This window comes from Labrus bergylta, chromosome 21, assembly GCF_963930695.1.
Source record: "Labrus bergylta chromosome 21, fLabBer1.1, whole genome shotgun sequence".
NCBI classification, from domain to species: Eukaryota; Metazoa; Chordata; class Actinopteri; order Labriformes; family Labridae; genus Labrus; species Labrus bergylta.
In genome coordinates this window covers 10,484,834-10,500,436 of record NC_089215.1, presented here as the reverse complement: position 1 = coordinate 10,500,436, position 15,603 = coordinate 10,484,834, and the positions used below count along the sequence as shown (strand labels likewise).

At 39.1% G+C, this 15,603-nt stretch overlaps 1 protein-coding gene across 1 annotated transcript in view; it reads right to left on the bottom strand.

Annotated features, from left to right (window-relative positions):
* Nucleotides 1-15,603, bottom strand: part of LOC109990583 (protocadherin-15) — a 184,322-nt gene that overhangs the window by 53,126 nt on the left and 115,593 nt on the right. The window contains exons 25-26 of the mRNA XM_065949432.1: nt 14,857-14,997; nt 12,826-12,938 (exon numbers count right to left, since the gene is read on the bottom strand). Coding sequence (XP_065805504.1) covers nt 12,826-12,938; nt 14,857-14,997 — 254 coding nt within the window. The remainder of the gene's footprint in view (nt 1-12,825; nt 12,939-14,856; nt 14,998-15,603) is intronic.

Here is a 15,603-nt window from a genome sequence, read left to right as displayed (position 1 = left end):
TGCTCTGTATCATTGGGCCTCATTCACTAACTTGGCTTTTTGTCTTTTGTCTTTGTACGCACAAATATGTGCTTAAACCGTGCGTACGAATGTTTGAAGCACAAATCTGGGATTCATCAATATACTCTTACTTGAATTTGTTCTTACTCTGCGAACAAAAATAGAACCTCCTCAGACCATGCGTGCGCACAAAGGATTGACCAGCTTTCTCAGAAAATGTTAACACACACTCTTTTAACTAAATGCATGACATATTAAAAATACATTCAGTAAAAAAAAAAATTATATATACATATATATATATATACCTGTATATATATATATATTTTTTTTTTAAATGTTGAAAAGACAAGCATTAGAAATGTGAATTAACTAATGCATTGACTAAATGTATTAAATAATCATGAATCTGAGTCTTTTCTCTGTGACCTGTTTTGTTGACTTCAGAGGCATCATAGAGAGAGTGATTGGCTGTCACACAGACCAGGGGAGGAACATTCAGTTCAGCATTTCCAGTAGTGAGCTCAGAAAATAGAGTGCCTAAGAAAATGGCGTTGTCTATTCCATCTGACATAGCAAGAGTTTCACCTGCAAGCGTGCTACGTACCACACGTCTTATTCTTTTAGACTGCCAACAAAGAGGGGAAAACTTTCCTTCTTCTCCCATTAGAGCAATAAGAGCTCCCCCTTGTGTACCGCCATCTGGAAGATTTCCCAGAGAGGCATCACTGAAAACAGGTTCAAAGCATCATTGTTACCCAAATGTTGAAACTTTAGGGTCACCTTTTCAGACTTCAGTTTACGGATTACTTTATTTACTTCATGAATAGAGTGCACTGTAGCATTTTTGGTATTAGAGGCCAGACTACAAGCATCAAACATCACATCAGGTCTGGTCTGTCTAGCAACCCATAGGATTTGTCCTATTTTAGATCTAAGCTGCTCTTTCTCAGTTTCGTTAAGAGGGGCATCTCTCTGTGTGGCACGTGCTGCTTGCATGTGAAGAGGTTACAGGTTTTCAATGTAGCTGTGCTGATGCACCTGTACCTCACCATGACCAGTGATCAATCCCCACATAGCAGAAGTTTTCATGCTCCTCACGTCCGACAAGGAATATAGACTTCAGCTGAGGAACAACTTCTGTTCTGTGCTGTGAGCCTGCCCATAGAAAATCATCTACATGGGATGCAAGTACTCCAGTAACCTTACAGTGCTCATCCAACCAATAGAAAACTGCTGGATCCACATGTGACACTCTACCACCTGTCTTCAGCATGATTTCTTTCACTTTGTTGTACCAGTACAGTGATGCATCAGCAAGACCATATACACATTTTTTTAATTTCCATAGGATACCATCTTTTTTTGCCTCTGGAGGAGGGCGGATAAAAATATCCCTAGACAGCTCAATGCCTTGCAAGAATGCAAATTTGATGTCCATTGAATGCTTTTGCCACTGATTTTGACAGATAATGGCTAATAACATCCGAAATGATTCTGAAGCGCATGTTGGGGAATCTTTCTGCAGCTCTTTGATATTAAGCTCTTCAAAACCTCTGGCTACAAGGCGAGCTTTCGGTACAATTAGTGATGTGTAGTTCGTGAACGATTCGTTCAAAACGAACGAATCATCTGGGTGAACGAACTGAACTGAATCACTTACTGAAAAGAGTCGTTCATTTCTCAACTTCAGTTGCGCTCTCCTCCCTCCCGTCTCGTGTCTCTCTCTCTAGACCGTAAGAGTCGCTCAAAGCCCGCCATCCCTCTCCCTTTCATGCTCGTTCACGTTCAGTCAGTGTTTCGTTCACTGAACGTACTGAGAGGAAGAGAGTGACTCGGAGGCGAGAGCTCCGACATGAATCACTGACTGAGGAAGAGCGGAGCCTCCAAGTCACTCTCTTCCTCTTCTTGTACTGAACGTACTGAACAGAACGGTCGGGGAAAATAAATGTGATTGTTTTAGCAGCTTTCAGTTTGCAAACTGTAGCTTTATCCAACTAAATTCTCAGCTCATTGGCTTATTATTCACCACCGGCTGTTCTCAGTACGATCGCAAGCAGAAAACTAAAAGTTCGGCCGTGTTTCAGCTTATTAAATTCTGATTCACAGACAGAGCTGCGGAGAAGTACTGAACGATTCGGTGAACGAATCTTTTGAACGAATCACTTTACTGAACTGATTCTACTGATTCAGTACATTGAAAAAAACTGCTTTTCCCATCACTAGGTACAATACCCTTAGCAGTGTCTTCAAGACTACAGACCCACCTGGTGGAAATACCCTTTTGACCTGCATCTTCCACTTCATCAAATACATAATTTTTGTGCCAGTTATTTATTTCCTCTTGTTTAGCTGCGTCAAAAGAGATGTCTTTGGTTATAAGAACATCTGCCTCACTGACTTCTGATTCAATGTTGAGACTATCAACACTTGACACATCAACTGACTCCCTTTGTCCATTGCTGCCATTGGGCTCAAGATACTGCAGGTTATACCAGTTTTTGTACTTACCTGTAGCTTTGCCAGCTCTGCCTAAAACTCTGGCTCTATGTAAGAAACCATCATCTCTGCTCTTAAATGTTACAGTTTGTCCTGTTTTGAGCCTTTTTTCATTTTGCGTTGTAGTAGGATGCATAACCCTTGAATTAATTTCCTCATCACTGGTGTTGTCTTGAGTTTGTGTCATAATGGGTATTTTTACTTCACCTGTGTTCACTGCACTGGTGCTTTCCTGATCGTTGTCTGTATTCTGCTCAATATCTGCAGCATTATTATCAATGCTATTATCCCTTCCTGTCTTTCTATTTGCATCATCTTGTACAGTTTCTTTCACCTGATCCTGTGCGGTTACCTTACATAACCTAGAGTGATGTACCCTTTCCCCCATGTCTCACAAATACAACAGATCCATCCTGACCAATAACCACCCCAGGTCCCTTCCATTCTGCACAGTCTGCTCTTTTGTAATATATCTTGTCCCCTGTTTCATATTTGTCATCTGTAGATCTAAGACGCTTGCAGAGTACTCTTCTTATCCTTTCTGAGCACTCGGCTTCTGTGAATGCTTTCCTAGAAGCATGCAGAGCTGATATGTGTTCCCCTACCCTTGTACTTACAGTAGTACCCTCTAGAGCAGGCGGTTTATCAATTAGAACAGAGGGAAGGTTAGGATTCTGTCCAAATACCAGTTGATGTGGACTGTAACCATGAACATTAAGCATGCTGTTCTTCGACATAAGAGCCCAGTCCAGAGCAATGTCCCAGCTGCATCCATTTTCTCATTTCACCTTCTGGATGATCTCCGTGAGTGTGTGGTTGTGTCTTTCCAGTGGCCCATTGCTCTAAGGACTGTATCCTGCTGTCGTTTTTACCTTGATGTTGAAGTTTTCAGCCATGTCTCTCATTTCTTCATTCTCCGTTGTCACTGTAGATCATCTTGGGTGGACCATGTACACTTATCCATGAGTGGATGAGGGAGTTGACGATTTCAGAGGCCTTCTTGGATTTCACAATATTCCCTGCGCTGAAGCGTGTGAAGTGGTCGATTATATGGAGATACCAAACACACAGTTCCAGCTCATGTAGATCCATTGCTACAGTTTCATTGTACTCTGAGGCTAAAGGCAAACCCACAGCAGGTTTGGGCTTTGTCTTGCTGTGCCTCTGACATATGTCACAGTTATGTACTATTTCTTGTAAAATAGTAATACAGTCTTTGTCCTTATTTCCTGAGCTATGCAGGAGTCTCTGTAGTCTATCTGCAGATGCATGACCAAACTGTTTATGAAGCTTCAGAAGTGCTTCGCGTTTTTCATCTGGGGAAAGGTTCTCTGTCACTGCTAGGTCCTCATCATTTGGCTTACTTTGGACTCATTGTCTCTCTTTGTTTCTTTATCTCTTATGTCTACACAGTAGTGCCCGGAACTAGTGGATTCAAGGGGAATAGGTTGCTTGAACATCACAGCTCTGTCATTTTCCATGTCCAAAACAGTTCCTACTTTTTTTAGAGATGCTTTACTCAGCAGCAATGGAATGTCAGCTTGGACTACTTCAGTTTCAATATGACATTTTGTCTTCCCTATTTTAGCAGGTAGCTTTACTTTTCTGTTAGAATGGACAACATTTCCATCTCCAAAACGAAAAGGCCTACAACTGGTTGTTTTCGTTGGCAACAAGTGATTAACTTGATCTTGGTTAAGGTCATCAATATAGCTTTCTAGCCATTTCTCTCCACAAACCCTACAAGTACAAGCAGTGTCAATAATAGCTGATCCCAAAGATTCAGTCAAAAAAATCTCTGTATTAGACATGGAGTCCTTTGTTAACAGTGTGATGTTACACTCATCTTCATTTTCAGTAAGTCCTGTTCACTTCTGTGTGGGCAGTCTTTGGCCCAGTGAAAGGTACTCTGACAAATGGCACACTTCGATCTCTTACCGAATTTATCCAACGGATTGGTACCTTGTAACGATTGCTTTTGTTGTCCACTTTGCGATATCATGTTCCGTTTGCTTCTTACTTGCTGTCTTTGATCTGTGAAGAACGTCACGTCCTGGTTCACTTGTATTCCATCCGAGGAGCTTGACGTCTTTCTCTTCAGTCCTGACTTCATAGACGAGAAAGTTAGCTCCGTGCACGCCGTCAAAGCTAGTTGCCTGTTTTTTTTCGTCCAGGCACGCTGTGTCTAATAGCTTAAAAGCTAATACAGCATCAGGAAGAGTCATGTTGTACTTTTTCATCCAGTTGTAACGCTGTTCAAAGTCGATAATGTAGTCCGCCATGGAAATGGAGCTATCCTTTTTAATTCCATCAAAATGAGAATATGCTTCATACACGCTGTCCTTTTCCTCTTTCAGGAACACGGCATCCTGTTTTGCTAGCAATGCAGCCATACCGTTATTACGGTCGAGTTCCTCTGCAGGAATTTCCATCGTTGTTTCCCGGGCTCTTCCTTCAAGCCCCAAAGCAACAGCAAGGGCTTGCTTCTTTTTGTCGAGTTCCGTAACTCGCATCCAGATATTAACTTCATTCTTCCAACATTTGTAAGGCCTGGCATCATCAAACTTCGGTGGGATTTTATAATTAGTAGCCATCCTCTGCTACCAATGTTAACGGTAATAAACACGACGTTAATTTGGTGTCAAAACTTTATTCACCTCCCGGTGGACACACACAACAGCCTGCAGCCAGTCTCACCGCACATACACAACACCCTGCGCATGCGCCGCCCCAGTTCAAGGTTCACATCGAAAAACATGTTTACCGTAAGTAACATGGTAAGAGAGAAATACAAGTTAACACTGATTCCGACTGCCAATGCACGTACTGCTGCAACCAGGTAATTCACTGTAACGGCATCTAAGCCGCAGACACACCAATGTCTTCACCTCTCCGCATCTCGTCCTGATACACCAATTGGATTTCCTTATATGGAGAGATGGGGGCTTGGTAGCATGCTGAATGCAGGCTGCGGGCACGCGCCTGTTGATTTAGAATGATTCTGATTCACTATCATACGCAAGTTGAGTTGAGTTGAGAACAAATATTGGCTGGCAAGTACGTGTCATGATTTCGACGGTGATTTTGCGTATACACTTATTTTATGTGCAGAGTAAGAACATTTCTACGCACATATTAGTGAATGAGGCCCATTGTGCGTCAGTTTAACTCATAATATGTTAACTGTTTCACATGTCCATCCAGTCGTTGTAGATGGCTCTACACAAATGAGTCTATTCAAGACTTCTGTCTGTTAAATTAATGTTTTTTCTTACCATAGTTGCCAAATGTATAAAAGAAATTGCTCATGATGGATAAAGGTTGGGTTCCTCTAAAAATACTACAACATAGACCTGCTCTCTAAATAAAAATAGATTTGCATTACTTTTGAATTCAATTTTAAATTATAAAATTATGCTATACTTATACTGAAATGTATAAGTTGTAGTTAATGAACCTTTCAAAACAGCACATACTTCAGAAGGATGTGAAATAAATAGCTATATTTAGACTATGCACAATGACGTTTTGAAAAGTTAATTCTGAACACTTTTCTTTCTCTGTTGATGCTCATACTGCACAGAATCCAGTAAAAAGGAGTTCAAGGCAGGTTGCAACATAAAACTAGACAGCTGCTGGACTTTCAGGGCAACTTCCAGAAGATATGCTGTGTAAAACTGTCAGAGATGGTTGCTCAGTTTAAAGAAAACTCAAAGTTTCTTTTTGGCTTTTTGTCTTTGCTCTGTTGGTTTGGAAATTCATGTTAGAGCAAAGAAAACTGTCTCTACTGTTTTCTTTTATAGTTTTATAACCAAAATACCAGCTGAATATCATACATTTTTACAAGAGGAGGAAGATGGTGAGGCTGAAACTGACCTGTAGCTACCTACCTTTTCAAGCTTATAAAATGCAAAACTCTGGCATTGGTTTAGGGTCACAACATGCAGAAAAGGCAGAAGTATTCACAGTCTCACACCATAACTCCCTTTATTAAGACTTACAAATCTTGACATTGGAGGTTTTGTATTTTACAGCCACAAACAGACTGACTGATCTACGCTTGAGGAGCTGACAGAGATGAGCTCGTCGCCTGCTGCATCTTGTGACAGATCGTTCCTTGTTCAGTTCTTACAGGTATGCAACTTGTATATGTAAATTCACATGAGGTTTAAATGTAGAGATGTTTGAATTGTTTGTGATTTTGAATTTCCCTCGGGATCAATAAAGTATCTATCTATCTAAATATCTCTAGCTGTATGCACATGCATTACATCTTTGCGTAATGATTTTTGATACATTCAGACTTTTTCCTGCATTGCACAGAGGAGCTGCGTACTATCTGTGAAGACAAGTAGTTGAAAGTTAAGAAGTCGAAAGACAAAAATAAAAGGTCTCAGCCATACAAAGGGTTAATGAAGCAAAATGAAAGTGTTTTTTTACCTAAGGTATGGGAATGCAAAGATGTATATCTACCTGACTGACTATAAGAGTGTTATCTATCAAGCTGGAAGTATATTTACACTGTCAGCCTGCCTTTCTGTGTATCTTCTTGTCCATCTGCGTCTCAACGCTCCTCTACTCGAGTCTTTACCTGCTTGTTTGGTTCAATCTGCTTCAATCTGTCAGCCTGTCAGCTCATCTGCCACTTTAAAGACTTTTCAGCCTGTATGTTGATCTGTCTATGTGTGCATTCCTGCTTTTCTACCTGTCGATCAATTTTAGTGTTTTTTTTTTAAAAGGTTTATTCCAGCAGAACAGTCACTGCGTTCCTACAAAACTTTTACTTTTTGTTTTCCCATGTCAGCTTTTCTTACTCCCTACTTCTTACTTTCTCTATCTGAAACTTACATCCCCACCTATGAATTGCTTCTCTCCACTATCCCCTTCTCACATCTTCCTCTACCAGTTCTTTCGTCTTCACTTCACCTCTCTCTCTCTTGCTTCTCTTCCAGCTGCAAGCCATCTTATAAATAACAACACCATGGTTGTTTGCCATTTGTTGTCACAGTCGTAACATTGCCAGGAGCACTCTCTGTGCACTTGCCTGTTTGTGTGCCTCAACAAAACAAGGTTACCTTCAACTGAATCGGTTAGACATATTCCGGATTTTGCAGAGCCACAGATTGGACGTGCTTGTTTTTGACATAGGGGAGGATATGTTTACCTCATAGATAAAATGTCTGAGAGCCTCAGGGAATTCCATTTTGGCAAAGAAGAAGTTTAATTTAACAGAAGATAGTTTACAGAGCATGAAGTTGTCTGTTGCCTTTGTAGATAGATAGCAAGATTATAAGAGAGTAACAACGAGGGCCATATTAGTAATAAGTGATAAATTGTTTAAATAAGCTGTGGTGTACCTCAAGGTTCTATTCTGGGTCCTGCTGGGTTTTTATTGTTTCCACACTTTAATCATTTAAGGTGCCAACTCAGAATTATTTCAACTACTATGTAAATTATGACACTATAACACTATGTTGCCATGGATAAGCAGACAAACCACTGTGTTTTTCCCCCTAAATTAAAAGCACAGTTTCAGTCCTTGTAGTTCGCATTTTTTAATACTTGATAATATTGCCAAGGATTATGTTAGTCTGTATCTTCTTGTAATATATAATGAGCACAAAAGTGTTTTTCCTTTCATGCCAGACAAATGACATGTTAACTGTCAGAGAGAAAAATTGACTGTGCTCTGGGTTTGAAATTGTCCAGCTGGCTGATAGAGATAAAAACTGTGACCTCCTGCCTGGCTGCCTGTGATTCTTCGAAAAAGCATGAACTGTGTATCACTACAGAGAAATTGATAAAACGACCAGATTTATCTCAATCTGTTGCCATGCTGCAGAGTTTTATCTCTATCTATGTAATGACGCAAGACAAAGCAACATATTGCTTTTGATCACTCAATTTCTGGATTAAAAACAAAGCTTTGATGTTAAGAAGTATTTTGGCACTTGACTCTCTCCCTACTTTCTAACGAGATTCATTAACAAAGTACAAGCTATGAGGCATTTTGACAGCATGAGGACGAGCCCACACATGCACTCACACATGCACTTAAATTCACACAAATGCACCCACACAAAGCAGACACATAAATGCGCACATGCTTGCAAGTGATTAAGTGATGGGAGGGTTTTGTGGATCTCAATAATCTTTGAAAGAGTAATATTTTGTTTCGGTTCACTTAACCTCATGCTGATAATGGCCTCTGGGTGCTGATAACTATTCATGCGTGTGTGATACTGGCTGCATACTAATACTGCAGGTGCAAGCATGGTCCTACAGTGAGGAAATCAGAGGAGGGAGAAAATCCTCTTCCACACACAGACGTTACTAAGATTTAACAAATGTCCTCCTCACATTGTTAACTGTTTTACCAGATTAGAGAACCACGGAGTGAAAATCCACAAACAGCAGGTTACAGCTGCAAAGCTATGCTTCACTGATGTTCAGTCTCAGTGCGCTGTGAGCAATTTTTTATGTAAAACAGTGTGTACACCTTGAAAAAAATGCATGTATCTTATTATTATTACTTACTTGAATGTATTCTGGACACATAAACCTTGTTTTGTCATGACAAATGATTGAGAATGTGACATATTGCTTTTTAAACTAGACAAAACAATGTCAAGTACAACATAGAAAATAATGGCAGGGCAAGTTATAAAACTGTGTTTGGCAGCATGGCAATGTATGGCAATTATTAATACAGTGGACTTGAGATTCTCTCTAAATGTAGTTTCATTGAATCTCACCTAAATTAAAACAAAACTGGTTTAAAAGGTTAAAGCTCTCACTTTCAGCAAATGCCATTCACTGTAAAACATACACCTTTTGTACATACTGATGAAAAGAGGCTACAAGTTATAAACAGCTCATTCAACCTGGATACTAACAACCAACAAGCAGCTGGAAGACTGCACTTTAAGCTCAGCTGTCATTAAAAATGCAGTTTGTTGTAGAACTGAGCATAAACAACTAAGTGTGTCTGTTTCATCTGCCAATATTCAGAACTATGAAGAACACAAAGTTAAATATTAAAACGATAAAATAGCAGATTTGATAAAATTACAAGCACATCAGGTATGAAAAGACAATACTTAAACATAACTAGACTGGCTTAAGAGTGAATCATTTTCACTAGATCAACTTTTAATGCGTTAAATCTAATCACATGTTTGTTATATAACTTGACCACCACTGAAAGTTTGCAGTGATGAACAGTGCATGTTTAATGAATCCCTTGTTTCTCTATATATAAATATAGGAATAAATATTACTAATTCAGCCTCTCCTGTTGCTGGAGCACCCTCTGTTAAAACCATGCAAAAATAATTAAACCGCATTAGTAGGCTCTTAAAACCACACTGGTGCAATGGTAGGCTTTTATTCACTAAAGATGGGATAATTAATTCAAAGCTGGTACACTGTACTCTGTTTGAATACTACATGGAATTATAAGAACAAAGAACACTATCTCTCATTCTCTCTCTCACACACACACACATTAAACTGCAGGCCTTTGAATTAAAAAAATAAGATAATGCACATTCACATGCAAGCAAAGATAAAATGTGTGTCTGCATCCATTAATGTGAGCTGTGTGTTTATTTACAAATAATACACGCAGATTCTACAGAGTGCACGACCACGCACTCAGGCACACTTACCTTTAGCTGGAAGCTATTTTACATATTCATAAACGCTGTATTATATGGCTGGATGACATATCGCTTTCTCTCTATTGCCTCTAACCCTTTTTCCTAAAATAGAAAAGAGCTCTGTATGAAAGACAAACATTGACATCTTGAATTTTTGTCTGTAATATTTGGGAAATATGTTTGTATTTGGCACTGAAGTCCAATTACTCTTAAACAAGCTCATTAGCTTAGAGCTTATGGTGCTTTGGTGTTTGAATAAGAAAGCTAAAAGCAACTAAAACAAAAACACAGATTTACATAAACACTCCCTCAGTAAAAGCTTCAGCATCAACGAATCGATGGGGCCATTTTTTTTTTGTTGAATTTCATTTAAATGACTGAGTTGTTACAGAGGAGGCTGGGTGGTTTCTTAAGTTTCGTTCAAGGTAATAAAACTTAAAAAATCATTGATGTGGGGCACTGGTAACCTGGTGGTTAGTGGGCATGCCCTATGTTAGGAGGCTGTAGTCCTCCAAGCAGGCGGCCCATGTTCGAATCCGACCTGCGGCTCCTTTTCCCATTTCTCACTCTATCCACTCTCGTATCACTAAATAAAGGCATAAAAGGCCCAGAAATAAACTTGAAAAATAATCTTTGATGTTTGATTTAAGTAGACAAGGAAGGGAAAACAGGAAGAGTTCATACCCCCCAAAAATGAAACATAATAAAGAGAGAGAGAGAGAGAGAATAAAAGCATGAGATTAAACTGATGCCCTCCCTCAACAAACAATCAGCCACAAAAAGCTCACTGAGATTGACTTGATGTTGTTTCGGCCGAAAAACAGTAATTGTGAAACATTTGGAAAATTTGACCCTTAAAAGAATGTTTCCGCAATTTTCATCTAAGTCTGATGTCTTTGATATTTTTCCTGTCAGACCAAAAAAACAAGGAAGGGCAAATGGAAGGAGGCCAATTCAACGGGGTGTAGAAACCTAGCAGGGCTGATAAACAACACTATGACAGGCAGGAAATTAGAAGCTCAAATAAAGTCCCATCTAGAAAGAGAGTCAAAATATCAGGAAAGAGAAGAATACATGATAATGTTGCTAGTTTTTCTAATGAAAGATGTGATAAGACAGAATGGTGGATTAAGATAGAGAAAACAGAGAGATAATAGCTGTAGTTTATTGGCCATTTTCACATCTGACCTTGTGCCCTCTGTCCACCCAGCCAATCATAGCAGAGAAATCCTGAGGTAACCCCATGACCTCATAAAGCAAACATCAGTTGCATGAGTAACAATGATGACTTGAGAGTGAGAGCGTGCAGAGGAAAGAGTGTCACTTATTATTGTGAATGAAACAGAGTGAGTGTGTGTTAGTATATGTTATCAATCCCTCTGATGTGTTGATGTTTGACAGCTTCAGACATTAATGCAGCCAAATATGAGAGCAGAAACTTTGTTTTGCTTTGTGATCAATTAAAAGAACAATAACAGAAGAGGCAGTAATTGTTTTAGGCATCATGCTTGCCAACACATTTCAACATGAATGTGTACTGTGGAAGGCCGTGTTGGCCATTTTTATAAATCCCAACTGCACTGAAACATGCAAAGAAAGAACATTTCATGCATTAGCCCACCCAGAAAATAAGTGATTTTTCAATTTAGGCACACCAATGTGTCGGTGTCTTTGAGCACATTTCCAAGCAGACAGGGAAAAGTGTGTTGCTGCCCACTGATACTGTACATATTTATTTTTAAAAGGAATTGTAAAATGAAGCAAGCTTTTCAAATTTTACGCTATTTTAATTGCACCTTCTAATAACAGCCGTTAATTTGCAAAATGAAAAACAAAAACCTCCATCTCAATCTGGGGGCACACAGAGAGCCATCCGGTGCAACTATACAGATGCTCTTTGGAACTCCATTGGTCTGCAACAGCTACATGGCTGTTTTCCCACAAACCCCAAAAACGTGAATAAACTCAATGTTTTTGCCCTTAGGTTGATCATAGGTTTTATTTGATCATAAACAGCTCCTTTAGACTTTTTTTGCATTGTGAAGGTCTTACTTGTGACAAACAAAAATAGAAACACTCTGTATTGACTGAATTTCCAATAGAAAAACGCTTCATATCTATGATGCTTCAACAGAAGGGGGACTTTGTCTCGACACAATGCACCACAGTATAATAACACAGACCACAGCTGTTACCAAGCATCAAGGTCAGGTTTAGAAAGCTACACTTACTGTTCATTAAAAGCTGATATATAGATGTATTGTATCCGTCATTTATGTAAAAAATTATTCAACAGATGATTTAGAAATTAGTAAAAATTTGGCGATTAAAAATGTTATCTTTGGATTTGCAACAATAACTTATAATTGATTTTAATGTATCATTATAAAACTTTATTTACAGTTTGAATCTGAAGAGGTGGAGTCCACCATTTCCACGCGCAATTCAAATGCACATTGGATAACAAATGCTACGTGCTTTTTCGCAGCGCTGTAACAAACTGCACAGACTGCAATCCATGAATGAACAGGCCTTTGGGTCTTGTGTTCATATCATATTCTTAATGTTATCTTAAGTAACTGCAGGTGTTGCCACAATAAACAGCATGGAAATTTCATGCATAACAGAAACCATGCACTGCACATGAATGGGTGTGTGTGTGTACCTGTATTCTTCCTGAGCGAACACTGGAATGACAGACGGCTGAAGGACTGTGATCTCTACCAAAGTTGTATTTTCCTTTGTCGGCTCTCCATCATCATAGGCCACCACCACCAGCTGTCAATCAAACAAGCAAACACACACACACACACACACACACACACACACACACACACACACACACACACACACACAGGTAAGAACAAAGTCACAACATAGGCATCCCCATGTTTGCTTGCAACATGTCAGTGTAGACGTGCCACTGCTCTGCAGACAGTGGAGAATGACTGGATGCAGATTATGCATAACAGGCGAATAAAACCAGAGGTACATATCTACATCTTTGTTCCCCATGTTGTAAAAGCACATTATTTGCATGGGAAAATGAGAACAGCATGAGTGTGTATCCCACTGGTCTGCTTATTTTTCCTGCTTAGCCTTTCTTCTTAATTTAATTGGGGGGGGGGGGGGGGGTAACCACTGTTAACTGGGCCCAAAGGATTCTTAATGAGGGGAAAACTTCAATATTAGGCCATTGAAATATTGTTTCCTCCATCTCATTTAGTCAGGAAAATGATCCAAATACTGCAGTGCCGTCTTTTATTCTACAGAATCTAAACTTTAACAAGGCACTTACTGAGTGCACAGATAACTCTTCTACTCATAAACTTTATTGTCACATTTGGGCATTAAGTGCTTTGTTTTCATTTGTTTGTACAATGACTTTTTACAACTGCAACAAAGATTTGATTGGTTGGTTGCTTTAAGTTTTTTTATTCTCTGACACCCTCTTCTTCTTAAAATACCTACAATGCCTTCGATGCAACTAATTAGGCAGACATGTGCTACATGAGACTATGTGTGTTTGTCCTTGTGATAATGATACCTTCTCGATGTTGTTTATCACAGAATCCAAAAGTTACAAAGTGTTTGACTGATTCATTTTGTTTGAGTTATTGGGAGCAAGTGAGGTAGGATTAATCCCCTGGGAGACATATTCAGAGGACGCTGAATCCTTAGTTGTGTTAATTAGAGCCCAATGAAACGATGAAATTAGCAAAGCCCAAAGCAAAGCCAAAAAGAGGAGTGCAGCTGAGGAACGTAGTGAAACTAATACATCTACAGTTCTGTACTCTGCTTGTCCACACATACACACCTTTATTTACACAAAAGCTACAAACCGGCAAGTGAAATCTGACAGTGATGATTCAAATTGTTAATGACTCAGTTTATGTGATGACCCATTAACCAGCCCATAAATACCTCAATCTAAAAACAACATAAAACGATGCATCAGATCAATCTTTTCTAGTTATGATGCCTCTACGGCCGCTGTGCCAATATTTGCATCTGGAAGAGATCGATTTGACTGATTATGAGTTACAGGAATTGATTCTGAATATGTGTTTACAGTGTGATAGAGAGTGGAATCACTTGATAAATGGCTGTTAGATGGGTTTTGTTTGTTCTTCTGGGACAGTATTTTACAGCTGTTTGACTCCATAGTGGATGTTTTATTTTATGAAATCTTTAATGCAAAAAAACAAATAAAAAACATGCAAAATGTTGAGAAAAACGGCAGTATGTTCCAGTTCTGCTTACTCATGTGTGAATCTAACTGAGTCACAGGAACCTTCTGCGGAATACTGTGCCATTACCTCACTTGGTTTTGTGTGTTTCTTACTATGTAGCAATTCCAATTTGCTGTTGCATCTCTTTTTGTAGCAGAGGTTCAATCAAGTTGTTAGTTTCCCTTTTCAGACTATTGAATTAAAGTTGATTGACACTGCCATCTCAGAAACCAATTTGCAAGCATGGCTTAAGAATAGTCCAGAAAAAAAGAAAAATAAGCATCAGCTAGTCTAGCAGTATTTCATTTTTTACTTTAATTCTTTAAATAAATAAAAGTCTCAGAGCCTGCTAGAATCATCCTATGACTTTTGGGGGGTCCAGACCCCGGGCTGATGACCCATGTCATACATTACCGTGTACTGTATAGATTATTGGTGAGCTCCTGCTATGTGTGAATACTTACACTGAACTTTAAGTTGGGTTCCTCATTGAGGTTTACTCTGGTGACCACATGCCCCGTCTTTTCCTCTACATCAAATATACTGGCAGAGTACGGATGAGCCTCCTGGTCCACTTTGTATCGCACTAGACCTGCTGGAGTGCCCTGTGAAGACAAAAAGTACAATTAGGATGACATTTTTTGAATAACCTGTCATTAACACAAGATAGCTCTCACAGACTCTCTTTAATGCTGCCACAAAAAAAAAAACGTTTCGCAAAGTAGCACCTAGAAACAGCATAATGTAGTAATGACAGCCTGAGAAATGTCACAGTATTTAGTATTTAAGGTAATTAGTTTGGGACTAAAAGTCAAAACGTGTCCTTGTCTGAAAACATATGATGTGTTAAAAATCACCATTTGGAATAAATTAGGTCCCAGTCTAGGCAGTCTAATGACCGTGGATCAAACTGTAAAGTTTATAATGAGTGGCCATCTGCTGGTGAGACTAATTTGACTCTAAATGTCAAGAAATAAATAAAACTGATTTATTTACATAATAAAAGTACCCTAATGTTCTATACCTTCTAAACTTTTTTCAGTGTAAAAAGTGTGTCTGATTGTTTGGGAGATGACCTTTATCAAACATTTGTCTGTCTCTTTCTTTGGGAGAGAAAACGATTCTACATGCAAGTGAACATTAATCTTGATTGAGGCTATAGTTATTTTAAATTAAGTAAAGATACAGACGGCAGCTGAGAGTACACTGCG